Genomic DNA, 26,183 nt, shown 5'->3' with positions numbered 1-26,183 from the left:
CAGTGAGGGGCAGTGCAGGTTTTTTTCCACAGCAAGTGTATGTTTCCTGGTATGAAGAGCACTGTTACTACAATGGGGATAGTTTAGAGACATTTATAAGGCTCGTTTATTGGTGAAGGCAGCAATCTGGATTAGACCTACCAATGTGCTGGGGATAGCACAGCATTCTGAGGGCACAAAGGGCAGACCTGACGCAAGGCTTATGAGGCCTTGATGCCCTTCCCAGTTACAGTGATTGGACTCGTAAAGACCATTGCTGTGTGTACAGGTCCCATCTCCTGAGCCTTGATTTTAGCTCCTTTTAGTGCGTTCTGTTGTTAACACACCGGTTCCTGGCTCTTGGGGTCAGGTGCTGCAGTGGGCGATGGGCCCATGGCTGCTGTCAGCTCCTGGGCGCTGTGAGCCCTCAGCAGTGCTGCAGCTCCGGCTCCTTCTGCTTTGTTCTGCCAGGGCCTGAGCTGGCTTGGTCTGAGGGCCAAGGGAGGTGGTGCTGGCTCTGGTGAAGGGGTGGAGCAGGGGTGATGCCAGCCCAGAGCCAGGAGCAGGCCCAAAGCTCCCCTGCCCCCTGGCAGAGGCTGGGCCCTTCCCAGCAAGTTGTGTGTACAGCGGGTTCTGTTCTTCCTTGGAGGCTTTGATCACTGCTGTGTGATGGAGACCTCATCTCAGTCTCCCTTGGGCAGGTTCAAGCCATTCCCCTTGGCCTGTCCCTACAGGCCCTTGTCCCAAGCCCCTCTCCAGGTTTCCTGCAGCCCCTTTAGGCACTGGAGCTGCTCTAAGGTCTCCCCTTCAGGAGCCTTCTCTTCTCCAGGCTGACACAGCCCAGTTCTCTCAGCCTGGCTCCAGAGCAGAGCTGCTCCAGCCCTCGCAGCATCTTTGTAGCCCTCCAAGTGCATGTGTCCCCAGACTTTAATGTCTGGAATCATTCTGTCTTTCCCTAAAGACAAAACAGGTGCTGCAAGGAGGAGCCCAGCTCCCAGTGGAGTGAGCTACCTTGTATATACAGCTTGCAGGTTTCTCTTCCTGCCCTGGGTTTTCTAAGGTTAGATCATCTCTGATGAAGGCCTCCAAATAAAGCTGTTTCATCCTTAAAGTATCTTCCTGGGATCCTTTTTTACCATAAACTGATTCATCAGTTTTGATTATCTAAACATTGCCAACCTAAAATTCTTCACTGAGTGCACTTTCTTCTCTGACCTAAGAAAGGTACTTGGGCAAATTGAGTGTACCAGTGAAGGAGTTATTTTCAGCTGCATGGACCAACTATTAACGTTAATGCTGGCTTTGTTAATTCATTTTGGAAGGTGCTTTGCAAAGGAAACCTGTAGGCTAAGCTCTGAGCTGCCTTTCCGACTGTTCATTCGAATTGGTTTCACCATGAATCTTGCTTTTCTTTGCCTTGTGCTTCAGAAAGACCTGTTTTCCAGGCCTGAACTCTGCAGCGGGGTCAGACGTTATCTCACCTGGACAGAGGAACCTCATGCTCATCAATAACACTGTAGAAGTGAGTGCTTTGTGCTTGGAGGGAGGGCAGTGCCTTTCTGACTGCAGAGAACATGATCACTATTATGCAGTAACCAGGCCGTGCTGTGCCAAATGATCCAGAATACAAATGAATTCACAGGGTGGCTTAAAGTGGCCATGGTGAGGCTGAACTCCTCATGTGCTGCCTCCCCAGTGGGATCCAACTCCTATGGCTGCAGAATGTAAACTCAAGGTGACTCTATTATAGTGGAAAGTCATACAATCATAGAACAGTTCAGGTTGGAAAGGACCTTAAGATCCTCCAGTTCCAACCCCACTGCCATGGACAGGGACACCTCACACTAAACCAGGTCACCCAAGGCCTCATTCAACCTGGCCTTGAACACTGCCAGGGATGGAGCATTCACAACCTCCCTGGGCAACCCATTCCAGTGCCTCACCACTCTTACAGTAAAGAACTTCTTCCTTATATCCAGTCTAAACTTACCCTGTTTCAGTTTGAACCCGTTACCCCTTGTCCTAGGGGCTGGACAACTATTATTGGAGACTGTCTCATGCTGTTCTTGTTTTCCCCCTTCTGACATGGAACGGGACCTCAAGCTGCACAGACCTTGTCTGACCCCATATGTTTGCTTTTAGCTTCTTACATATCCTTGAGTTCTGTAAGGAAAAGGGTCTTCACTGAGGGGTTGTTGGTCACTCCTCAGGGAACTCTGACCAAGCATGCCTGAGCTCCAGGAGCATTGCTCTGTGCTCTTAGCTGTGTGGTTTAATTGTAGGTAGTCCTGCAAGGAGCAGGGAGTTGGACTCAATAGTTCCTGTGGGTCCCTTCCAACTTGAGAGATTCCATGGTTCCATGTGCCTGCTCCCATGCTTGGGCAGAAGGGGGGAGTTGGTATCATGTAGTTAGGGGAGAGAAGAAGGGCAGCTGCCCTTTCAGCAGCAGCCTTCAACTAAATTAGCTTCATCTGGACACAGAAGTGTAGCAGAACCAAAGTGTGTGGGGCTTCACCTGAGGGTGGAGATCTCTTCCAACAAAAAGGGCAACTTTGAGCCATATCTGGTACCTGATCTCTGTCTCCCCCCAGCAGATGCCCTGGCCAAATCTGTATGCCTGCCAATACCACAAATACTTGTTCTTCTGTCAAGTTACTGAGCTGGCCTGGCTTTGAGAGGTTCAACAGGGGAGCCCTGGAAAGCAGCACCCAGGTGCCTGGTGTCAGTAAGCTGACAGCAGCTCAACTCCTTCATGTAGCTTCAGTCTCTGTGCTCAGTTCAGCTCAGGTGACAGGCAGTGACTTTTTAAGCTGTTGTAACTTCATTACTTTGATCCATGTGACCATCCTAAGGCCAAAATCATCATCCCCAAGAGATCTTTTCCTATATTGAAACATCTCTTTTGGGAGCAGTGTCACTAAACTGTTTGAAGAGCCAGCTTGATTATTATATTATTTTTATTTCATTAAAACAAGCCAGCCACCAATGTATCCTTAGCTTTAGTCCAAATCCAGCAATCCCAGCAGCACTGCAGGCTCAGGAAAGCTGGATCCCAGCCCCATGTGCAAGGCAGCAGGGGCTGAAAGCAGGGACTCGGCATTGCAGACCTGGCATCACGTAGCCCCAGTGAGAGTTTCTAAGGGCCACGTGAGAGTTTCTAAGTGGCAGAGGCTGCTCTGGTGCCCTATGGGACTGAGTGATCCCTGCTGCTGTTCTTCACCTCTTGCTGCTGCAGTTTAATCTCTGCTTCCACTGTATTTATTATCTCATGTATGTTTCTGCTTGACCTAGGTCAACTTCTTTGTCAGATATAACGTGCCCTAGAGCTGCTGTAGAAAGGGACTGGATGTTCATAGAATCATAGAGTACTTTGGGTTGGAAGGGACATTAAAGCTTATCCAGTTCCAGCCCACTGCCATGGGCAGGGACACCTTCCACTAGAGCAGCTTGCTCCAAGCCCCATCCAACCTCTAAGAGACCTGGAATATCTCACTGCTACTGTTCACTAATGTAATCAGGGGTACAGAGCGCATGGAGCAGATGGTGCTGTGAGTTTGTGTAGTGCTGTGTAAACTCTGCTTTTATTCAGGTTAAAGCCTGTTGGACAGGTATGTGTTAAAAGCCCTGCCTGTGGAAATCCCACTGCCTTAAAGAAACGCAAAGCCAAGGATAAAGCCTTTTCATGGTAAAGTCGTGAGATGTTTGGGTGATGTTCCTAAGTCAGGGGTGTGCTCAGCCTACTGTTACCCTGCAGGCTAGAATGGCAAAAGGGGGGTAAAAAGGTGAAAACCATAGTTCATTGTGACCCACTGGTGCTATGGGGTCAGTATCTGCTCTCAGCCCTCCGAGAGTTGGACTGTGCTGTGCTGCTGAGGCTAACCCAGGGGTTGCTCCCACTGCCACTGTCCTGTGTGGCTGCTGTTTCCTCACTCTAAAGGGTGACAGTGGGAGGCTCTGCCTGGCCCCGCAGGAGATATTTTATACAGGATGTTTCAGGAAGCCTTGCTGAGCTTCAAAGGGATCCCTATGGAGTTACGCAGCCCCAGGGCAGGCAAGGGAAGCAGCTAAGCAGTTACTGCAGGCTCAGAGTGCTCAACACGGGTGAAAACCCTCAAGAACTGGAGATAAAAGAAGAGCTTCTTGCTCTCCCATCTGTTTCTCTGCTGTGACTATCTCATGGAGAGGAGCTGATTGATGGAATAGCTCTAATACAAACCCAGCCTAGCTGTGGCTGCCTTAGTGGGCAGTTTTGGCCACAGTTTAGCCTTAGCAGTAACAAAGGGGTGAGGGACAAGATGAACTGCTTTGAGTTCAGCAAGCTTGGCCCTGCTGAAAGATGGGCATGAGGACAAGTTGTGCACACAGACTGCTCTGTGCTCTGCATTCCTGGTTTGTAACAGCTCCTGCCCACGTGGAATTTGTTACAGGCCCTCTGCCTGCCCTAAATGTACTTGGCCATGCTTTAAGCCTGAGTTCTAACAGCACCACCTCCCCAGTGCAGAGGCCAGAATCATAGAATCATAGAATAGTTAGGGTTGGAAAGGACCTTAAGATCATCCAGTTCCAACCCCCCTGCCATGGGCAGGGACACCTCGCTCTAAACCATATTACCCAAGGCCTCGTCCAACCTGGCCTTGAACACTGCCAGGGATGGAGCATTCACAACCTCGCTGGGCAACCTATTCCAGTGCCTCACCACCCTAACAGGAAAGAATTTCCTCCTTATATCCAATCTAAACTTACCCTGTTTCAGTTTTAACCCATTACCCCTTGTCCTACCACTACAGTCCCTAATGAAGAGTCCATCCCCAGCATCCCTATAGGCCCCCTTCAGATACTGGAAGGCTGCTATGAGGTCTCCACGCAGCCTTCTCTTCTCCAGGCTGAACAGTCCCAACTTTCTCAGCCGATCTTCATATGAGAGGTGCTCCAGTCCCCTGATCATCCTTCTGGCCCTCCTCTGGACTTGTTCCAAAATCACTGCAGGTGAGTCACGTTGTGTATTCAGAGTGTTCATTTTGGGGGTAAGGGGCAGAGAGATTTAGAGAAGGGATCAGCCAAAGAAGTTTGTAACCCAAAGCTATGGGTGAAAGATACCAAACACAACAAGTCCTATAAAGATGCAAAGAGAAGGTTCTTGTAAAACTGGACATCACAGAGACTCTGATATCTCAGCAGGGTGCTGAGAGATGGACAGGCTGGAGAGGGTCTAGAGAAGGGCCACAAAGATGATCCCAGGATTGGGCTCTGTGTGAGGAAAGGCTGAAAGAGCTGGGACTGCTCAGCCTGGAGAAGAGAAGGCTCCAGATCTTGTCACCATGCAAAGAAGATGAAGACTCCCTTTTTACAAGGGGTCCCATGGAAAAGACAAGGGTGATGGGCACAAGTTATTCCTGAGGAGATTCTGGTTGGACACAAGAGGAAAATTTTTCCCAGTCAGAACAATCACCCACTGGAATAATCTCCCCAGGGAAGTGGAGGATTCCCTAACAATGAACCCTGGGTCTAGGGTGCTGGAACATCTAGACTAGGTCATGCTTTGCCAAGAAAGGTTGGACCAGATGATGCTTGAGGTCCCTTCAATCTGGGATTTGATGACATAGTGCCATGGGTTAGTGGTGGACTTGGCAGTGGTAGGGTAAAGGTTAGATCTGATGATCTTAAAGGTCTTTTCCAACCTGTTTCATCCCATGATTCTTCGTTCTGTTCAGCCTGGAGAAGGCTGCGTGGAGACCTCATAGTATCTGAAGGGGGCCTATAGGGATGCTGGGGATGGACTCTTCATTAGGGACTGTAGTGGTAGGACAAGGGGTAATGGGTTAAAACTTAAACAGGGGAAGTTTAGATTGGATATAAGGAAGAAGTTCTTTACTGTAAGGGTGGTGAGGCACTGGAATGGGTTGCCCAGGGAAGCTGTGAATGCTCCATCCTTGGCAGTGTTCAAGACCAGGTTGGACAGAGCCTTGGGTGACCTGGTTTAGTGTGAGGTTTCCCTGCCCATGGCAGGGGGGTTGGAACTGGATGATCTTAAGGTCCTTTCCAACCCTAACTATTCTGTGATTCTATGATTCTATTGGCACTTGCTGGAACGACCCAGCTGTGCTGGCTGCAGCAGTGGTGTTAGGGACAGGAGCAGCCCAGCAGTGCCCCGGACTCGTTGCTCTAGACCCTGGGGCAGAGGGGCTGCAGCAGTCCCACCACTGGGACAGTGCTGAGGTCCTGTGGGATCGTGCTAATGCCAGGGTCTGCCCTCAGGATTCCCCAGAAATAGCCCTTTCTGTGCCGACCCTCCTACCACATGGGAAGCCAAGTGATTTTCCCGTCTGATTTCATCTCTTTAGTTTCAAAGCCAGCTTCAGCCCTGTGGGCTCTGTGTGTGTGTGCCTGTTACCCTTTTGCCTGGACTAACTGTCAGGGCACGTGTCTGGGTTTGAATTTCCAGCCAAAGGCAGGTCCCGGTGCTGGGAAACTGAAATCTGTGCCTGAGAACTTGTTAAAATTTAAAAGAAAGCCATTAACTCCCAGGCCAAGCAGCTGAATATGCAGATTGCTGCAGACTCCAATGGAAATGCAGGTTAAGGTCAGTCCCCAGGGGCTTGGATGTGAGGGGGGAAGGCAGAAAGAGTTGATCCGTCCCTGCTGGGAGCCAGGAAAGGGGCTGTTGCAGGCACCACCACCACCATCTCTTCCCAGCATACCGTTTAACTGGTGGCTTCCAAGGACTGGAGCTCAGAGCCCTTGGGACATTTACATAGTGGGGATTTTACCTGTGGTGCCAAGGTCAAAGGCTTGTGGCAGCCAAAGCACAGCCTGGGCACAGGACGCTGGTGCCTGGAGGTGGCTGGAGACAGCGATCGGGACGCGTGCAGTCATGGAGCAGCTGGGAGAGCCAGGGATCACACCGGAGGGCTCAGGTGATTCTGCTGGGTGAGGGGTGGGGGGATCATGGCTGTGCGGGTGCCTGGTTGGCACCACTGCATCCTGGTGTTTGGAGATGAGGGACTGTAGCTCCCGCATGCTCTGTGGGGTGTTGGAGGTGCCCTGCTTGTTGCAGGATCCCATTTGGGCTCTCTGCTCGTGCCTTGTGCTGCAGGAAGGAGCAGACTGGAATCCGCTGGGTTTGGGAGTCAGGAGTGATTTCTGCAGTGAGCAGCAAACCCTCAGGGAGGGGAGCGTGGGGACTCCCATGGCCTTGGAATCCCAAAGTCCCACAGAGACTCTTCCTTTACTAATACAGTTTGATTACTCTTTTTAAACCTCCTGTCTCATGAGGTTCCTTTACCCAAACCTGTGAGACCTGATAGAGACAGTGCATGTTACTGACCTGTTTGTCTTTCCTTTTGCCTCTTAGAAGCATTTTGCCATGGAGAGGGGAGGCTTTGTGAGAGCCTGGGCAGCTCCTAGGAGACAGGGCCATGTCAGACGCCTCTCACCACTTGCTGTGTGGGCCATAGGGAGTAACACGAGCCATAGCCTTGATGCTGTTGTGAGGACTGTGGTGAAGAAGATAGGGACATGGCAGGGCTGGGCTGGTGCACATTCTGCTTGCACTGACAGAGGTTCAGGATACCTGGGACTGCAGAGAGGATGGTTTGCTTCTTCCCCCATAGGACTGTTTGGTGTTGTGTGTGCTGTGGGTTGAGGTATGCTGGTCACTGATGGCTGGGGATGCTGTGCACTGAAACATGCAATCCCAGACTACTTTTTGGGGGTAAGTAAATCTGCTGGGATAAAGTGTTAATTTTGGTGGGTGGCACATGGAGATCACTGGGAGTGTCAGCAAGTGGATTCAGCTCAACAAAGAGCTTTTGATAAGCCTGAAGGGAGGAACACTTTGATGCACTCTGTACCACTGAGCAGTGCCCATCCCACCTGTGTGCTGGTTCCTTGTTGTCCAGGACAACTTTGACATCATTTACCTGTGTCTGTGGTGCTCAGGGCTTCTGGGGGATGTGGTGAGGGATAGATGGATGCTGGGGACAGTGGCAGGGCCCTTCTTCAAGCCTCGTGTCAGGAGGTGACAGCAGCACTGACAGTGACCCCAGCCACTCTGGGGCCTCTCCTCTGGGAACCTCCATGTGTGATCTTGCTGTTAGATGCAGCTGTAAGAGAAGGGGATTGAGCCTCTGGGAGGTTCCTCTGCATACCCAAGGCTGGGGTGCTGAGGGGTCCCCAGACCCTCGCTGGCCGCAGGAAGGGAGAGCTCCTGTAATGTTCTGTAGTAGAACTACCTGTGGCTTGGTTCCTCTCCCAGGGTTGTTGCCAGTGCTGCCTGTGAGGACAGGGGAGGAAGGTGAGGATGGGTTGAAGGGGTTCATTCCCATCCTGGCTCTGTGGCCAGGGCTCTCGCGCATGTCAGAAGATGTGGTAAAGGATGTGACACCTCTGGTTTCAGTTTGTTATGGTCTGGATGAGCTCCGATGTTGGTGAGCTGTGCTGGAGCTGAAGGCTCTACTGGGTCTACAGTACCTGGGTCTACAGGGAGAGCATGAGCAGCAGTGGGGATGTGTTTCTAATGCCAGGGTGCAGAGATCTCCTTGGGCAGCTGGGATAGGAAACTGCAGGATGTGATGGCCCATGGGAGACTGAGCTGAGCTCTTAGGCAGAAGCTCTTCCCTGTGAGGGTGCTGCGGCGCTGGCACAGGGTGCCCAGAGAAGCTGTGGCTGCCCCATCCCTGGCAGTGTTCAAGGCCAGGTTGGACACAGGGGCTTGGAGCAAGCTGCTCCAGTGGAAGGGGTCCCTGCCTGTGGCAGGGGTTGGAGCTGGGTGAGCTTTAAGGTCCCTTCAACCAAAGCAGTCTGGGATTCTGCTTGCCTCCCACACCTGTGACATTGTCAGCCTTGCTGGGAAATGGGGATCCATCCCCCCCTGTACTCAAATCCAAAATCATTATTAGAAAAGCATGTTGGAGCTGTTGAGAAACCCAGGGTTGTGGGGCTGCTGGTGCTCTGCCTCTGCCTGTGCTGCAGAGCTTGTGTATCCCCTGCATCTTGATCAGGGCAGCAAAGCCACTGCTGTGCTGAATGAGCAGCAATTACAGATGAAATCACTCCTTTGCTTGGGTTCCTTCTTCACCCCACCCTGAGCTCTGGGTCCCTGTGGTGGGGGCAGCTGGAGCCCATTGTGCTCCCAGGCATCGCTGCTGAGAAGCTGAGCAGCAGCAGAGCAGTTCAGTGGTGCTGACAGCTCTCACCAATGGTCACTGGCGCCCCTTCCCCTGCGTGCAGGAGGTTCCAGCAGCACAGCATCCATGGGGATGGATGTGGGTGATTCCCTGAGCAGGAAGGTGATTCTGGCAGCCCAAGCAGACTCAGCTCTGGGCCTGTTTTGCTTCACTGATCTCTGAGCTGCACATCATCCACCTCACATCCTGCTGTGCTGTGTGAAGGAGGGACCAGGGGACACCGGGAGGCACCTGGCTCCTTTCCACCATGGGGCAGGAGCTTTGCATGGGAGCTGCCAGCAGAGAGTCCTGCAAGGCCTTCACAGGCTCTGCATACCTTAAGAGGCAAGTATAACTGTGATGGCACTAGCTGGCTGCCTGCAGGTTGTCAAGGTTAGAGCTGAGCACTGTGTGAAGCTGCCAGCACAGAGCCATGATTTTTGTCTGGAGGCCTTTGGAGACTTCCAAATCATTATTTGTGTCTTCTCCGATGCCCTGTGATTTATGGCAGAGGTACAGTAGGTGTCTGTTGGCAGTGATGGATTGGGCTGGCCAGAGAGCATCCCTCCTTTGCTCACTCTCTCCCTTCTGTTGCTGCAGTTTCAGGCAGTTTTGCTGGTGTAAATTCAGCTGAATCAAACCTGTGCCCCTGCCAGAGAATGAGCCAAGCTCTGGGGAAAAGGCAGCTTTTCTAGGAGCAAACAGCCTTTCCAAGCTGCTGCCTCTGCGCCAGGCCCCTTGGGCTAAGGCCTGTGACGATGGAGCTGGAGGATGGTTTGGGGTACCTGGAGGCACTGAGCTTGGCGCTGTGTGTCCTGGCACATCCTGGCTTCAGAGGGCTCCATCCTGTAGCAGAATCACAGGTCAGGCTTTTCTGCTTCCATGAATAGTGTTGGAACTCTGTCCAGCTCACATCCAATCCTCAGTCTATCCAACTCTATCCAACTTACATCCATGGGCACACCATGGAAGAGGGACACTGCTCTGCCCTTGTAAGGGGGATTCACCTGAGGCTCCACAGCTCAGGCTGTGTTTGCACTGGGTCTGCATAAGGGCAACGTGAGACATTTGCACTGCACTAACCCTGCACTGCTCACCTCTGTGGGAGAAGCCTGGGCAGAAGTTTCTGGTGCTGAAGAGCTACTGAGCCATGCAGGTTCCCCTGCTCTGTGCTCTGAAGGCTCCCATCTCTGGGTCTGTGCACTTCCCTCTCTATCAAATGGGATCCCATAGTGGTATGATGGCTGTGGGCAAGGAGGGACAGACTGGGGCCACTGTACCTGCTGTTATCTGCAGGGTGCTGGCCCCAAGGGAGCCATGCAGGTCCTCCTGGTGCGGGGCCTCCCTGCTGCTCTGAGCCCCAGCACATCAGCACAGGATGGGCTGGAGCTGGAGCCTTGCAAGACTGTCCTGAGTACCTAGCAGTGGCAGGGCAGCATCTCCAGTGTCCTGGAAAGCTGCTTATGGACTAATGAAGCCCTGATGGGGCTGGCTGGCTGTTTGAAATGCAATGAGGATGCTGAGCAGAGCCTCTGGGGCACACGCTCTGTGTGCCAAAGGGCCATGGCTGCAGCTCAGGTGTGTGCCAGGGTGACTCCCTGTGAGCATGGGTCTGTTCTGCTGTGACACTGGAACCAGGGGATCTCCATCCCTCCTCTCCTGTCTGCACACAGGCAGGGCTGAGCAGTGGGGTGATGCTGGGGGCAGATGTGCCCGTTTGTGCAGAGCTGGCCAGGGAAGGCTCAGTGCAGGGGCCCCAGCAGCAGGGCATGCAGGCTGGGCAAGGTGCACACATACCCTTCTGCAGAGCCTGTGATGTCCCCTGTGTGCAGCTCCGCGTCCTGCTGTGTCTCATCTCCTCTTTCCTCTGGCAGGAACAGGGCAGAGTCCCCAGTTGCTGGAGCTGGAGCATCTGCCCCTGGCGAAGGGGCGATGTGGGGCTGCACCATCCTCCCCACGGCAGCAGAGGGGAGCCTCGGGGAGCAGGAGGAAGATCAGCCGTGCATGGGTGAAGGGGAAAGGTGAGTGATGGGGTGTGAGGGGGGCTGTGGGCCAGGAGCTGTTCCTGTTCATGTTCAGCCATGGCCAGGAGCGTGTGAAGGGGCAGCCATGGGGAGGATGGCAGGGGTGTGCATCCAGCACCCTGGGTCTATAGGAGATCTTGTCCTTTTCTGTCCCAGAGAGGTCAATGCATTTAGTACTGCTCCAGCTGGATGCAGGTTGGGAAGTGAAGCTGCCCTCACAGCGCTGACAGCAGCATCCACTGTCAGGTTTGCTCAGAGTCTGTGCTGGGCTGCACCCCTGTCCCTCCAACCTTCACTTGTCAGGGCTGAGCTCTCCCATTGCCCACCTCTGCCCAGGCCCAGGGCAGTGGGAGCTGTGAATCAGCCTCTCCCACCCTGAAAGCCCTTGTGGGGCTGCTCCAGGCTCACCACAGCCCCCATGCTGCTGGGGACCCTGCAGCCTCACACCAGTGCCACAAGGATCCAAACTCATTGAGTGTGGTGTTTCCTACGGCATGAGGTGATGTGGGAGCAGGTCCACCCTGCTGGGGACTGATGGAGATCAGCCCTGGGGGGTCCTGGCACTGTGAGGAGCAGAACTGCTTGGATTTGAGGGTGGGAAGCAGAATGGGACAGCCTGGCCTTTGGGCAGCTCTGTGTAATTCCCCCCCCACTCCCCACAGTGGTGTTAGCTCTGGGTGCCTCCCAGTGAGCTGTGGTGCAGCATCTGGAGCTGGTGGGTGCATTGCCAGCTCCCAGGTGATGGAAGGGGCAGCTCTGGGGCCCTGCAGAGTGATCCCGTGAGCCTGGGGGGCTGCGTGTCTTTGCCTTTTCAGATGGAGCCAGGAGGGGCTGGGCTCTGCTCCCAAGGAACAAGGGATGGGACAAGAGGAACCGGCCTCAAGCTGCACCAGGGCAGGTTTAGATGGAGCTGAGGAACAATTCCTGCCCCAGAGGGTGCTCAGGCATTGGAACAGGCTGCCCAGGGCAGGGCTGCAGTCACCGTCCCTGCAAGTGTTCACACAGCGTGGAGACGAGGCCTCAGTGCCATGGGTTAGTGGTGGCCTTGGCAGTGCTGGGGTAAGGGTTGGACTGGATGAGCTTAAAGGGCTTTTCCAACCTGGCTGATTCTGTATCTCTGAGAGCCAAGCAGGCACCCCATGCCCTGCCATCCCTTTCTTAGCTCACCCCCTTTGCTTGCCCGCAGTAATCTCCTCAGCGCTGTGAGTTTGCAGTGGGACATGTGCTGGCAGTCCCCATGGCACCAACAGCCACCGGGTTGCTTCCATCCTGGCACGCCGCAGAGCAGGAGAAACGTGTCAAGGTTTCCCCGTTCGGAGCTCATGCCCGGTGCCTGAGCGGCGTGGCCGTGGGGTGCTCGCGGAGCGCAGGATGCTGCCTGCATCCCCACACGCGGCCGGGGCCGGGGCCGGGGCTCGGCTCTGTTTGCTCAGGCAGGTGCGGTCCCTGTTCAAACCCGCGGGGCCAATGGGAGCGGCGCTGTCCCAACGGGCGGCGGTTGGACGCGTCCCGTGGGATCCCGCTGCCGGTCCGTGCCCGCGGAGCTCTCCGGGCTGGGCAGGGGCAGGGGCAGCTCCAGCTCCGGGTGCTGCCGGCTTAGAGGGGTCCCGCCATGGAGCCCGGGAGCATCCGCAGGGTCTCGCTCTGCACCCGCCGCGCTGCCCCCCTCGGAGCTTCTTTCTGCCTCCGCACGTTCGGTAAGCGGCGAGCCTGCAGCCCGGCCGCGGGGCTGCGAGCGCGGGGGGAGCTGCAGCGAGGCACGGCCCAAGCTCCGCGGTAGCAATGGGGTGCAGCGCTGCTCCCTGCAGGCGCTGACGCTGGGCTGGAACGTGGCTCATGGAGCGCTCAAAGCGGGGAGCGCCCTGAAACCAAGCTGCAGGCGCTGCGGTGTGCGGCAGCAGCCGGATGGATGCCAGGCGCCCAGCTCGGTCTGCCCCTTGGATGGGCAGGAGCTGCCATTGCTCTAGGGGCGCCTGGAGCTGCGGCCCCCACTAGGGCAGAGCCCCAGTTTCCTCCTGCGCTCCCTGTGGGTATTTCTGTGGTTGCCTCAGCTTTGCTGCATGGGGTTGAAGAAGTGACTTGGCTCTGCAGGCTGGAGCTGGCCCAGCAGCCATGGCCTGGCTGCTCCCTGGGGTGTGTGATGGCTCATCAGAAGGTGGGTGCCCTTCCCAGTGCCACTGGGCACCCATCTGGAGTTTTCTTTCAAAGCCTCTGCTTGTGTTAGTGAGCAGGGCAGGTGATTGTGCAGTGTGTGCTGTCAGAGAGGGAACCGGGGGGGTTACCTGAGCAGAGCCGGGTGTCCCTTCCCAGGGCAGCCAGGGATGCTGCTCCTTCCCCCTTTTGGCTTGGAAGCATCCATCTGCTGAGGACAACCAAGCCTGGGAGCTGAAACCCTCCTGTCTTTGTCAGTAGAGCTCACTCATGCCAAATAATGTGAGTTTTGTGGTGCCTCTTGGCTCTGTAACCGAGTCCAGGCCAAGCATCATCTCAGCAGCTGCAGCTCCCTTCATGGGCTGACCATCCCAGAGAGATGTGGTGGTGTCTGCCTGGAGCAGGAGAGCAGCAGCAGGACAGAGCCAGCGCTGCCCTCTCCATGTGCGTGACCAAAGAGGGAGCCTTCAAAAGGGCCAGTGCCAGGGCTGGAGGCTGCAGATGGTGATCTGGGGATGCTCTGCCTTGTGCCCATAGGGGCCTCCACCGCCAGCAGCTCTCCGACACTGCTTTCCTCTGGTAAGAATCCCTGATGTCTGCATTGATGGCTCTTGGCTGTCCCAGCCAGGGCAACAGCTGCATTTTTCCTATAATAAACCAAAAAAGCATTTCAGGAGCAGATCCCCAAATTTTCTGTTTCTCAGGGATCATCAGACAGGAGCAGCTTTTCCTGCCTGTCAGGGCTGCTCCCAAAGGAGAACATTCATGTGTGCCCTCCCTGAGCCTCGCCAGCTTCTCTCGTGGGTGGGAATGTTTGATTACCATCTTGTGCTTGTTCATATTGTGCTGGTTTCCCCCTGTTCTCCTTGTGCCAGCTTTGTTCATCAGCTTGAATTGCCTCTCCCAGCCCTGTGGGGCCCAGATGGATGGTGGCCTGGGCACCCTCTCTCTGTGATGGGGCGTGCACCCAGGGAGCTGCGTGTGGGTCCTGTTGTGAGGTGAGCTGTCTGCTCTGCTGTCTCCCTTTGGCCTTTCCCTGCACCTATTTTCATTTATATGAAGCTTTACTGAACACTGGTGGCCTGGAGAAGCTGTGCCAGGGCCTCTTTGCTGAAGCTGTTTCCCTGAGTTTGTGTGAGGGATGTATCCAAAGGGATAAACCCAGAGGATAATGTTTCTCTGAGCCTCTGCTCTTGGAGTGAGGTGGAGATGCAGCCCAAGAGCTTGCCTTGGTTTGGTTTGTGTTGCTGCCCAGCCAGGTCTGGAGGAAGGTCACTGCTCTGTGCATCTGAGAGCATGCAACTGCTCTGTCCAAGTGCAGGCACTGGTGCAGCGGATCCCTTCTGCCAGCTCAGGCTGGACCAGCTCCTTCCCTCAGCAGCTTCCTGCTCTGATCCCAGCCCTGGAATTTTTACAAAGCCGATGGGCTTTACAAAGCCCTGGCATGAGCGGGCTGGGACCCTCTGGGGCAGAAGGGCTGGCTGGGTGTTCTGGGACGTGTGATTTGTCCCTTCATGCGCTTTGGAGACATTTGGGATCAAATGTATTAAGATAAATGTCAACTGTTCCTCCACATCCCTTCTGCTAGGGGACAATTTGTGGAGAAGGCGAAACTGCCTGTTTTCTCCCAGCTCTTTGATGCTGGTGTAGCCTGCAAGACAGGGGTCATGGGCACTGTCATAGAATCCCAGCCTGGTTTGTGTTGGACGGGACCTTAAAGCTCCTCCAGCTCCAGCCCCTGCCACGGGCAGGGACCCCTTCCACTGGAGCAGCTTGCTCCAAGCCCCTGTGTCCAACCTGGCCTTGAGCACTGCCAGGGATGGGGCAGCCACAGCTTCTCTGGGCACCCTGTGCCAGCGCCTCAGCACCCTCACAGGGAAGAGCTTCTGCCTAAGAGCTCAGCTCAGTCTCCCCTCGGGCAGGTTCAAGCCATTCCCCTTGGCCTGTCCCTGCACCAGAAGCAGCAGTCCTGCACGGTGCACGAGGCTGTGGTCCTGTGTGACCTGATCCCTCGCTGTGCCTCATGAGCTACCCCAGGAGCTGAGCAGCCCCAGCCCTCCCCAGGCCATTGCTGGGTTCAGAGCCTCCTATCCTGAAGAACCAGCACAAAAGCTTCCTTTCTCCTCCCTGGGGCCCATTCACCCTGGGCAGAGTCCTCGTCATGCTTGGTTGGCCAGGGGCATTTTGCTCCCATGCTGTAACGGTTGTTCCATGCTAATAGTGGAGCAGGGAGAGGGTTCCCACAGAGCCAGAGATCCGGAGACAGCAGAGGGGTTACAGTCATGGTCCGGGAGGCTGGGGTAGCAGTGGAACAGGGGTCAGTGTTCTCACTGCTGTACATCAGTGTTAGCTGCAATAGAGCTCTCCTGACCGACCCTGCCTGTGCTTGTCCTTTCTCACCCTGCTGTCCCTCGTACATAACTGCACATGAGGATGTGCATTTCCACATGTGCACACACACACGGACACAAATGTGAGCTGAGAGAAATTTTAAATGTTCTTTTTTTTTTTTTTTAAAGTAAAATGGGAGTTTTTTGGTTGTTTCAGGTTGAACAAGCCCATGAGTTATCCCCCCCACCGCCAGCAAGCCAGATCCTTGGGTGTGTGCTTTGCAAACTGGGGTTTAGTTTGCAAGCTGTTTAGATGTCTCTAAATGGTGTTTCCGTATTTGTTGTGTTGTATAAGCTGGAAAACAAGTGAAAAGGGGATATTTTGCTTTGGGCTAAATGGGGTGTTGTGCTAACAATGCTTCTGATGTTTTAATCCTCCAGGAGCATTGGGAATGATTTAGTTTGGGGTTGGTTCAGAGCAATTATGCAGATTTTGTGGTGGCCTTGGCAGAGCTGGGGTAAAGGTTGGACTTGATGATCTTAAAGGTGTTTTCCAACCTGGTTGATCCTATGATTCCAGACCCTGCATCACCCTTAACACCTGCACATCCCATCCAGGCTGCAGGCAGCGACTCCCAGGGATCCTCTTGGGAATTCAGAGCTCTCTGTGCCATGGAGTCTCACCCAGACCCTGGCAAATGCCATCAGCTGAGTCTTTGTGCCACTATGAGCATTGTGGATGGGCTTCAGGGCTGATGCAGGGTTGCTGGAGCATGGGAAGGCCGGTGTGTTCCTGTTGGGAAGCTGGCAGAGCAGAGCTGCTGCCCTGGGCCTGTGCCCGTGCTCAGCGGGGGTTACACGTGGAGCTCTCCCAGAGCTGGCACAGGGCTATGACTGCTCTGGTTTTCAATGCTGGGAATCAGTTGCTGGCAAACAGGTCCAGGCAGTGCTGGAAAAGCACAGACTGCAGCTCATGATGAGAGGTGGGAGCTCAGGGTCCTGGCATGGGCATTTCAACAGGCAGTGGGAGTTGGAGCTGTGCAAAGGCTGGGCTCTATTCTTGGCTTTGCTGTGAGCAGTTGTGCATGCTGCATGGGCTGTGGTGTCGCTGCGTCCTTCCTGCTCAATAGTGCCAGTGGAAAGGGACTGTTGCTGGATGTGACAGTCGAGAAGAGATTCTTAAGGCTTTGCGATTTCCAAGAGCAGACAGATCCTGAATGGATGAGGAAAGCAGCAGGGCAAGCAGGGAGCAGGTCCTGCAGCAGTGGATGGACAAAACCAGGTTAGTGCGATGGCGCAGGCTGCCCCAGCAGACCCTGTGCTGGTGTGCTCCTGCTACCAGAGGCACTGCTTGTCCTTGTCCTTTGTCCAGGCTTGTCTGCAGCTTGGCCCACCGTCACCTTCTGCAGGGTTGGCAGCTTCTTGCCCACCAGCAGCTCAGGGGAGGGGCAAAGGGGAAGTTGGATCTGGGCTGGGAGCAGGATTTGAGCATCTGCACCCCTCTGTTCCACCAGGGTTAGTCCACCCCATGGTGACTGTTTCATCCTGGTGCTTCCACTTCCCTGCTGCCATGGGCTCTTGTCTCCTGCCATCAGTTTATTGTGTGCTGAGCAAACACTGTCCTCTCCTCTCCTTTCCTTTCCTCTAGGCCAGCTGAAGCTGTCCGTTGAGGTGCAGAACCGTGTCCTGGTGCTGCACAGTGAGTATCTCCATGGGGCACATGGCAGGGTGGGCTAGTGATGGGGGCAGCACTGCCATGCCCTTGCTTTAAGCTCTTTGGAGCTTCTTGGCAGCTGTGGGGAACAGCTGTGGTAGAGTGGCACGATTGGGAGCTCTCTGATTTAGAGGCCAACCTGAAATTTCTGGGGACCGTTTCTGGGTGTGTTTTGCATCTGCTCGTATAAATTGTTTTCTCCTTTAACTCCATATGAAGGGAAAAAAGTCAAATATCATTTGGAAAAGAAAATCTGAAATGCTTTATCTCCACTAAAATGTCTTTTACATTGGCCAAAACCATTTTCCAGGGTTTCCAATTCGTTCCATTACCTCCAGATGGTGCTTTTTTAGCACCACCAATATTTCTTCAACAAGAGTATTTCCCCTGGTCCAGGTCCTTCACGTGTCTGTGGGTGCCCAGGGAGAGCAGGCTGTTGGGGAGGTGTGTGCAGCATCCTAGGGTGTAGGGGCTGGGTTCAGCCTCGCATGAAGGGAGCACCCCATGGTGCTTTGCTGCTGCTTTGGGCCATGACCATTCTGTTTCCTTTCCAGTCATGGAAGCAAAAGGTCTGATGGGAAAGGAGCACCGACCATGCGACTCCTACGTGAAGGTGGGTTCTGCTCAGGCTTTGCTCTGCGAGCTTCATGCTTTCTTGGGGTTTTGTGGTTGGCTTCTCCAAGTGTGCTCTTGCCTGCCTGTCCCTTCCCTTTCCCACTCTGTCCTGCTCTGGCCAAGCACCCACAGCATGTAGGGGGGTGGCTGGTCCCTTGCCCAGTGCTGGAGGGCTCATGGTTTTGTTGGCACAGTGTCTGCATGGAGCCAGAAAAGCAGAGGACAGGATCCAGCTGAGGGCTGTGTCAGTCGTTGTAGGAGCATCCCACTGGTGATGAGGACTGGTGGGGATAGGAGTGTGGCCAGCACAGGGTGGCTCTGGGCTCTCCTGGAGGTCCCCTTGGCAGGCTGCCCCAGGGCGGTGCACAGTGCACGAAGCATCTCCCCTGCAAGGGGGTGCAAGTCAGAGACCAGCCAGCACCACTCCTGTGCACCAGTCCTTGATTCTGCTATTTTCCTGCCCTCTGATGCCCTGAAGAGCTCTGTAATGCAAGCGCTGGACACCACAGAGTGATCTAATCCAAGCACAGGCTCAGCTGGAGCTTCGAGGCTCAGCCACCCATGGCAGTGGCTGTGCTGTGCCAGGACTGGCTTTAGAAGCACTGACACGCTGCTTGTTTCCCTCCCTAAAGATGTCCATCGTGCCAGATGCTGATTGGAGGTGCAGGCAGAAGACAAAGACTGTGCCAGACAGCAAGAACCCTGTCTTCCATGAGCACTTTCTCTTGTGAGTATGAGAGGGCAGAGGCAGCTCTGGTCCATCCATTACTGTGTTCACGTGGGGAGCCACGTGGCTGTTGTCCTGAGGCACCCTCTTGAAGCTAAACCCCATGTTTGTTGTGCATTATGATCCATAACAAACATGCATCATGCATGAGCAGATCTGCTGCTGAGATGAGGAGTGACAGGCATTATTCTGCTGGGGTTTTATAGCTGAAATGCCTTGAACTTTTGGGCAGAGCTTGGTGAAGGCTCACAGAGCTGTCGGCACAAAGCATGGCAGCAGTGCTCTCCACGCTTGGACTCTCTTGCTGGGCAGGAGCTGGGCAAATACACTCCATTTCATACACCTTACACCTGCAGTAGCATGGGCATTGGGATGAATGAGGAAGGTAAAAGGATTTCCTATAGCTACAGCATGTCTCTGTATGGGGATGCAGCTGTTTTGGTAGAGCTTGGCGTTGCTCAGTAACCAGACTTCTGTCACCATGCAGCATTGTGAACTGTGGCTTGTTCTTTGCATTTACCCTTTGGTGTTGGATGTGTGTCTTTCTGCAACGTTGTTTGTCCTCTTAAACAACCTGAAGAGTGTCCCCAGCACCTGTCCAGGAGCGGTCACATCCCTTTGCAGTTGGCTGTCAGGAATGAGACAATTGGTGGAACAGTGGCTTGTTTGAGGAGGTTGACATTTGGGGTGATGCTGCAATGGGAGTGCAGGGAATGGAGAAGATCTGGCTCTGAGGAGCATGAGGGGTCCCTGGCTGCGAGGGGAAGATCATGCAGTGTCATCAGCTCATGGACTGTCCCCTTTGCTTGTTACAGCCCAGTGCAAGAGGAGGATGAGCAGAAACGTCTCCTTGTCACAGTCTGGAACAGAGAGAGAAACTCCAGGTAAGGGGCTGCCAGCCTGCCACAAAACCTCTTCCAAATGGGGCTGGCATGGCAGTGAACCTGCCCACCCCCCATGTGAGCTCCTCCAGTGCCATGGGCCTTGAGGCCTGGCCCTGACATTGGGGCTGCCCACATGAAGGCTACAGGCTGGTGAGGCAGAGGCATGAGCAGTGGGGCTGGGACCTGCTGGTGGGACCACCCGGCCAGGGTCATCCTTATGGGCAGCCTGTGCTGGTGAGCACCTCAACACTCCAGGCTGATGGGGAGGAAACCCTGCCCTTGTTGGGCTCTGTTGGCTTTGCTGCTGTGCTCAGCTGCACCAGCGATTACAACTCCTGCAGCCACTTGTGCCTACACTGATGGCTAAAGTCAAGCTGGCTGGAGCCTGGCTGTGTGCTGGGGACCTTCCCTACCTTTGAGGGCAATGCAGCGAGGAGGAGAGCTCAGCAGCAAAGGGTCTGGCACTTTGTAGGCAGGTGGCATCTGCCTCCTCAGCTGAGCTCCTGCCAGCACTGGGCTGGACCACGATGTTGAGCCCAGCTCCTGCTGCAGCTCAGCCATGTGGCTACACTGTGCTTGCTAAAAGCATGGGCAGGGAGGCACATCCCAGTCACTGCCTGGCTCCTGGACTGGGCAGTTTGGGATGGATGTGGGCTCCCTGCAAAGGGATGCTCGTGGGGAGCTGGTGCCTGGGGAGTTCTCACAAGTGCTGATGGTCTGTGCCTCTCCTGCAGACAGAGCAAACTCATCGGCTGCATGAGCTTTGGTGTGAAGTCCCTCCTGACCATGGACAAGGTACTCCAGTGCCAGAGTGCAGCGTGTGGGTCTGGGGTCTGACTCTCTCAGGTTGGTGGGTGGATGTGGTGCATCCTCAGGGCAGGAGCAGGCTGCTCCCACTTTGGACCAAAGGGTGCCCACTGACTTCCCTGGTCCCGTTCCCAGGTCGTGCCACTGTGAGCCTGATGTTGGTGTGATTGCAGGAAGCAGGGGTAGGGAGGCTGTGAAAGGGGGATGCTAGATCAGGGACTGTCACTTCTTCCACCTGTAGGGACACGCAGAGTAGCAGCAATTAGGGGTGCAGATAGTTGGCCCAAGTGAGTGCTGCCTGCTGGGGGGACGAGATGGGGTCAGCCTTGCTCAGTCTGGCACATTTCCCATCTGACGTGTCCTGAGCGGTGGCCAAGTGGGTGCAATGGTGGGGACATGCTCCTCTGAGGAGGATTGTGCCTGATTCCCTGCACTCAACAGCCAAGGCTTCACTAGTGGAGGTGGTGGTGGTGGTGGTGGTCGGCAGGGGTCAGATGCAGAGGTCTCGGGCTGTTCCTGGAGGCAGTGATGCTGCCAGAATGTCTCCATGCCAGGATCCATGTCCCCGCTGCTGCAGGTTTGGTCACAGTGCTGCTGCCCCAGCCTGGCTGCTGCTTGGTAATACAGCTTTCACATCAGCGGGCTTTGCTTTTGTGGAGAACCCTGCAGGGCTGCTGCTGGGAATGACTCTGCTGATCCACTCAGACACGGAAATGTATCATCCTGGCTGCCAGGGGGCAGAGATCCACCCCTGGTCATGTCCTCTGTACCTCAGAGTTCTCGGCAGCCGGAAGGGTTTCATGCAGGTGTTAATACATCCCCTGAAGTGTGGAAATTCACTCCCTAGCAAGAGGTTAAAAAGAAGCAATTTGTGGCAATGACCTGAGAAAAGGGTAAGAGGCAGCTTGAGCATGGCCTCCTCGGAACGTTGGACTAGTGAGATGCAGCTTTCTTGTAACAGTGAACATAATAAGGCTCTGAACTTGCAGCTCTCCTATGGAGGGGCCTCTGGTCATATTTGAGCTCCCCAGAGATGTCCCTTCCTCCTCAGATTGTGGCAGTGGGTTTCACAAAGTGTCAGAGTGTGCAGAGAGGACAGAATGTGTGCATAGCACCCATGCACAGCACCCTGCTCTCATGGGTCGGAGGAGGATGCTGGGGCATTGGTCCTCCTGGGACCTCAGCAGGGGCTGAGATGAGCTGGCCCTGACTCCTGGGTGCTGCACAGTGCTTCTGGATAGCTCCCCTTTCCTCAGTTTCATAGAATCATAGAATCGTCCCAGCCTGGTTTGTGTTGGAAGGGACCTTAAAGCTCCTCCAGCTCCAACCCCTGCCACAGGCAGGGACCCCTTCCACTGGAGCAGCTTGCTCCAAGCCCCTGTGTCCAACCTGGCCTTGAGCACTGCCAGGGATGGGGCAGCCACAGCTTCTCTGGGCACCCTGTGCCAGCGCCTCAGCACCCTCACAGGGAAGAGCTTCTGCCTAAGAGCTCAGCTCAGTCTCCCCTCTGGCAGGTTCAAGCCATTCCCCTTGGCCTGTCCCTACAGGCCCTTGTCCAAAGCCCCTCACTGGGTTTCTTGTAGCCCCTTTAGGTATCAGAAAACTGTTACAGGGTCTTCCTGGAGCCTCTTCTTCAAGGTGAGAAAAGGACAGAGGTGAGTATCTGCCCTTTCATCAGCAGCTCCTTTCCTGCCCCCAGGAGATCAGTGGCTGGTACTATCTCCTCGGGGAGGACCTGGGCAGGACCAAGCACCTGAAGGTGGCCATGCGGCGGCTGAAGCAGAGCAGAGGTGCGTTCCCCCAACTTGGATGTCCCATGGAGTTCTGGTATGGTCTGAAAGAGGACTCAATCCTTGTGGCATGGAGCAGCCCCCAGCCCCAGAGCACCCCCTGTGAGGCTCAGTGGGCTCTGGGTCTCCAAAAGACTGGTATGGGGAGATCCTGGCTGGTTCAGCAGGCTCTGCACAGGCACTGAGCTTTCCCCTTCAGCCCTTGCTTCTGCTCACTGGAGCTATCTGGGGCTCTGTGGGGACCCCAACACTGCAGCCACTTTTCTCCTTGCTTGGCCTTCTATCATGCTGATCCTGCCTCTCAGACTTGGGGCTGGGTCCCATGGCCAGACTCTGTGTGGCTTTTGGGGTCTGTGCAGGTTAGTGGGGAGCTTGTTCTCCTCCCCTGGTCTTGCTGTGCTGCCAGGCTGTGTGGAGGAGGCCAGGCTGGCATGGAGCAGAGACAGCAGTGCCTGTCCTATGTGTACAGCCACACCACAGCTGCTGCCATGCAGGGCTGCCCCAGCCTGCAGATGTGCCCATGACATGTAAAGATCTTGTATAGAGTGTGTAGATGCAGTGTGGAATTGTCAGATGTGTGCTGTTGGGATGACATGGCCTTTCCCTGATTTTTTTAAGAGCCCATGCTGGGAAGTCAGAGTGCAGCACAGGAAAGCCAGGATGATGTGACCATGGAGCAGCTGAAGGTAGGTTTGACAGGGCTGTGACCCACCAGGGCTGTGAAGACATGGGGGAGGGATCTTGCTGGCAGCAAAGCCTGCGTGGATGGGTGGCAAATGAGCCAAGGGCCAGAGCATTAGTGAGGGTGATGCTGAGGTGGGAGCTGTGGGAGTCTCCCTGCAGACACTGGCTTTTATAGGGAGTTAGCTATCCCAGCTGAGGTGGAAATGGGTGCTGTGGATAGTAACCCCACACTCACTCCCCATTCCCATAGAGGGACCTCCTGTTTTTTCAGTCTGTTGCCACAAAGACAAAGCAGCAGCCATTGACTGGGAGCGATGGGAACTGGGAGCAGTGGGGACAGGGCTGGCTGACTGCCTGTCACACAGCATCAGTCCCTGGCCGGCTCCGTGTCTCTGTGGACGGGTGTATCTGCTCCTCTTCTCCTTTCAGGACTGCTTGCTCTGGGAAGGGAAAGGCCCATGGTGGAGCCTCGGTGATTTATAGGAAGGCAAGGATGGGAAATGGGAACACAAACACATGGCTTGCATCGGAAACCGGCCTCGGCCGGCCCCGTGATTTATCTGTGCCGAATTCCGCTTTGCTGCTTCCCTCAGCTGCATTTTCAGTTACTTGCTTTAAAGCGTAGGATTGAGCAAGACAAACAAAGCCAGCGCCCCTCTCCTCCCTTCCTCCCCGGCAGCGCCACGGCCTGGGAGATGCTGGCTGGGAAGGAAGAATGATCCCATCCAGCTCCAGCCTGGCGGTGCAGCCGCTGGGACAATGCGCCCGGAGCAGCCCTGGGCACCGTCCCCTGGGAGTGCTCCCTCCCCAGCCCCTGGCCCTGCCAGCCCAGGGAGCCCGGGCTCTGCTCTCCCTTGAGCCTTTCCTCTCATTTCCATCCCATGTCTGAGTGGGGAAGGTGCTTTCCTCTCCACTGCAAACCCACCTCCATGGGGTTGGGGCTGTGCAGTGCAGACTCACCAAGTCCTGCTTTGTGCCCTGCTGCTGCCTGTGTGAAGAGCTCATCTTTAACTCCAGTGTTACACCATGGGTGCAAGTCAACTGACCTCTCTGCTTCCTCCTCCGTGACTCTGTGAGCACAAAGCATCAGGATGTGCCTGTCCTCTGGGTCTGTGCTTTCAAAACTCTGCTTTTGCTTTTCCCCTTTAAACCTTCTCTTATCCTGATGCCTGTAAGGAGCACAGCTCCTCTCTTTAGTGCAGCAAAGCTCACAGAGCCTGTGAAACGGCGCTCTAACATCCTCCAAGTGTTTGTGAGAGCGTTGCAATAACAAAGTGCTCCGTGGGGCTGAAGAATGCTGCGGGAACAAAAGCCCCATCAACAGAGCAGGGACTAGGGAATACTCAATAGTTGACAGGAATCTTAATATAAAACTCTCTCTCTTCCTTGTCAGTTAGGGTTTTCAGGAAGCCCTCTGGCTTATCGTCAAGCGGCATACAGCACAGACAGGGGCTGGGGAGGTGAAAGGTGGCTTCCTGCCATTCTTCTCTGGAGCTGGGTTCCCATGGGCGGTCATGCCAGTTTGACTGTGGTTTGTTCCACACTCGTGCGATACGAGGAGCTCGGGATCACGCCTGCTCCAGGGGATTGGATTTTCATGGGCTAACAGCGAGTTGAGTGTTCCCAGCCATGAACCGCTTCAATGGACTCTGCAAGGTGTGCTCAGAGCGGAGATACAGGCAGGTCTGTGTCTCATGGGAAGAAATCCCTGTGCTAGCCTGAGTGTGTGTGCAAGGCTTGGCTAAGTTTAGGAGTGTCTGTGGGCTTTCTTGCTATTCCTGGGCTGTGTGTGCTGATTCCAGGGTGTTGGTTTGCTGTTGTTATAGTTTGTAAGTTATAATATTGGGAACACATGGAAAGCATCCTCAGGTAGGTGTATCTGCTGATGCTGCAGTGTATAGATGGGGACAGACGGGGAGCATTTTACTGCGTAATGTCAGGGTAATGGGGGATTGGACCTAGATGATCTTAAGGTCCTTCCCAACCCTAACTACTCTATGATTCTGTGACGGTGGAAGGGTTTAGCTGCGAGGTGCTGTCTCAGTTCACCATAGAGGCAAGGCAGGCACAGCTGCAGCCAGGTCTCTGCCAGGCTGCTACTATAACTGTTCAGACTTGTCTTAGTATGGATGTGTTTGGGAATCGAGTATTGCTTGAAGCTGGATTTGCTTTAGGAGGAGCAGATTGCTGTGAATGCTGGTGGAAGCTGTTCTAGACCTGCCCAGTGGGCAATGCCTGGTGCTGGTTTTGCTTGCACAGGTCCCAGCCTCCTGCACTTTTGAACACAGTTTTTCCTCCATGGTCTGGACTGGTGCTCCTGGCTGATGGTCAGCTTTTCTGTGCACTCCTGTGCTGATCTTTCATGCCGTGCTAAAGCTGCTGTGGGGACAGTGTATCCTGGGCATTGCGCAAAGAACAAGCTGCACTAAAAATGCCCACTTCTTGTTGGGGCTGTAGTGGTGCCGAAAGGCTGCTCTGCTTTGTATTAATGCCAATGGGCTGTGATTTGTGTCTTAAACCTTCTCAATTCTCTATTTTGGCAATCTCTTCTGTATTTAGTGACAAAGTTATGGCTACAGAGACCCCTGTGGTGCTGGAGTCTCTCTCCACCTTCCCTCCCACCTTCCAGCTTGTGTCAGATGCTCGTATTAGTTCTGTGCACAGCAGCAAAAATGGCCATTCATCTCCTTGTAATGGCCATGGTGCTGGGAGCTGAGGAGAGGGAGCCATGAGCAGTGAGGAGCTCCTATTTAGCGGCACAGGGAAGTGTCCACTGGTGGTGGACAAGAGGCAGCAGCTCAGAGGGAAGGAGCAGGAGCCCTCTTGTTGTGGGGAAACTTTGGGCTGGGAAGTGCCTGTGGAGTCTCCATGGTGGGAGAGATGCTGAGCTGGCTCCTGAGGTGGTAACACAGAACTTGCATCCCTGTGCCTTGTGTCTGGAACGTGAGGTTGGTTTGAAGGTGCAGAGCCACAGGCAGCTTCCCCCTGTTTGAGAATCCAGCAGACTCCAGAGAAGAACAGTGTGGCGAGACTGGACCCGTTTTACATCCTGCCAGGGAAAGACTTTTATCTTTTGAAGCCTGGCCTTCTGCTGAGCAATCAAGCAGGGACGAGGTGCAGGGAAATGGAAGCTCCTTGTATTTGCCCTCCTGTGGTAAAGGAGTGAGGAGCCAGTTTCCTCCTTGGCAGCTTCTCCTGAGTTCATCTTCTCTTTGGCTGTTTGTTCTCAAAATAATAGAGGTCAGATGCTGGAGTTTTCTCTTCTTTTCCCTGTCGGTAAAACAAGGATCCTGACAAATGTCTTGGGGGATAAT

The 26,183-nt window shown here is 54.6% G+C and overlaps 1 protein-coding gene across 6 annotated transcripts in view; it reads left to right on the top strand.

The window, feature by feature from the left end:
- The first annotated feature begins 6,511 nt into the window (after positions 1–6,511).
- RGS3 (regulator of G protein signaling 3) overlaps positions 6,512–26,183 on the top strand; it is a 76,012-nt gene continuing 56,340 nt past the window's right edge. The window contains exons 1-10 of one of the 6 annotated variants that reach the window (XM_061377972.1): positions 6,512–6,559; positions 6,700–6,893; positions 11,018–11,164; positions 17,297–17,347; positions 17,917–17,975; positions 18,610–18,704; positions 19,520–19,588; positions 20,323–20,383; positions 22,095–22,185; positions 22,804–22,871. In XM_061377972.1, the coding sequence (XP_061233956.1) occupies positions 6,851–6,893; positions 11,018–11,164; positions 17,297–17,347; positions 17,917–17,975; positions 18,610–18,704; positions 19,520–19,588; positions 20,323–20,383; positions 22,095–22,185; positions 22,804–22,871 (684 nt within the window). In that variant the 5' untranslated portion in view covers positions 6,512–6,559; positions 6,700–6,850. The other 5 variants (XM_061377975.1, XM_061377973.1, XM_061377974.1 and 2 more) reach the window with 5 other exon arrangements.

The sequence above is a fragment of the Neopsephotus bourkii genome, unplaced genomic scaffold (assembly GCF_033783945.1).
Source record: "Neopsephotus bourkii isolate Nb327-2 ecotype Australia unplaced genomic scaffold, CSIRO-AGI_Nbou_v1 NB_1761, whole genome shotgun sequence".
Classification (NCBI taxonomy): Eukaryota; Metazoa; Chordata; class Aves; order Psittaciformes; family Psittacidae; genus Neopsephotus; species Neopsephotus bourkii.
The sequence above is the reverse complement of the archived record's forward strand: the minus strand, read 5'-3'. Positions and strand labels throughout refer to the sequence as shown.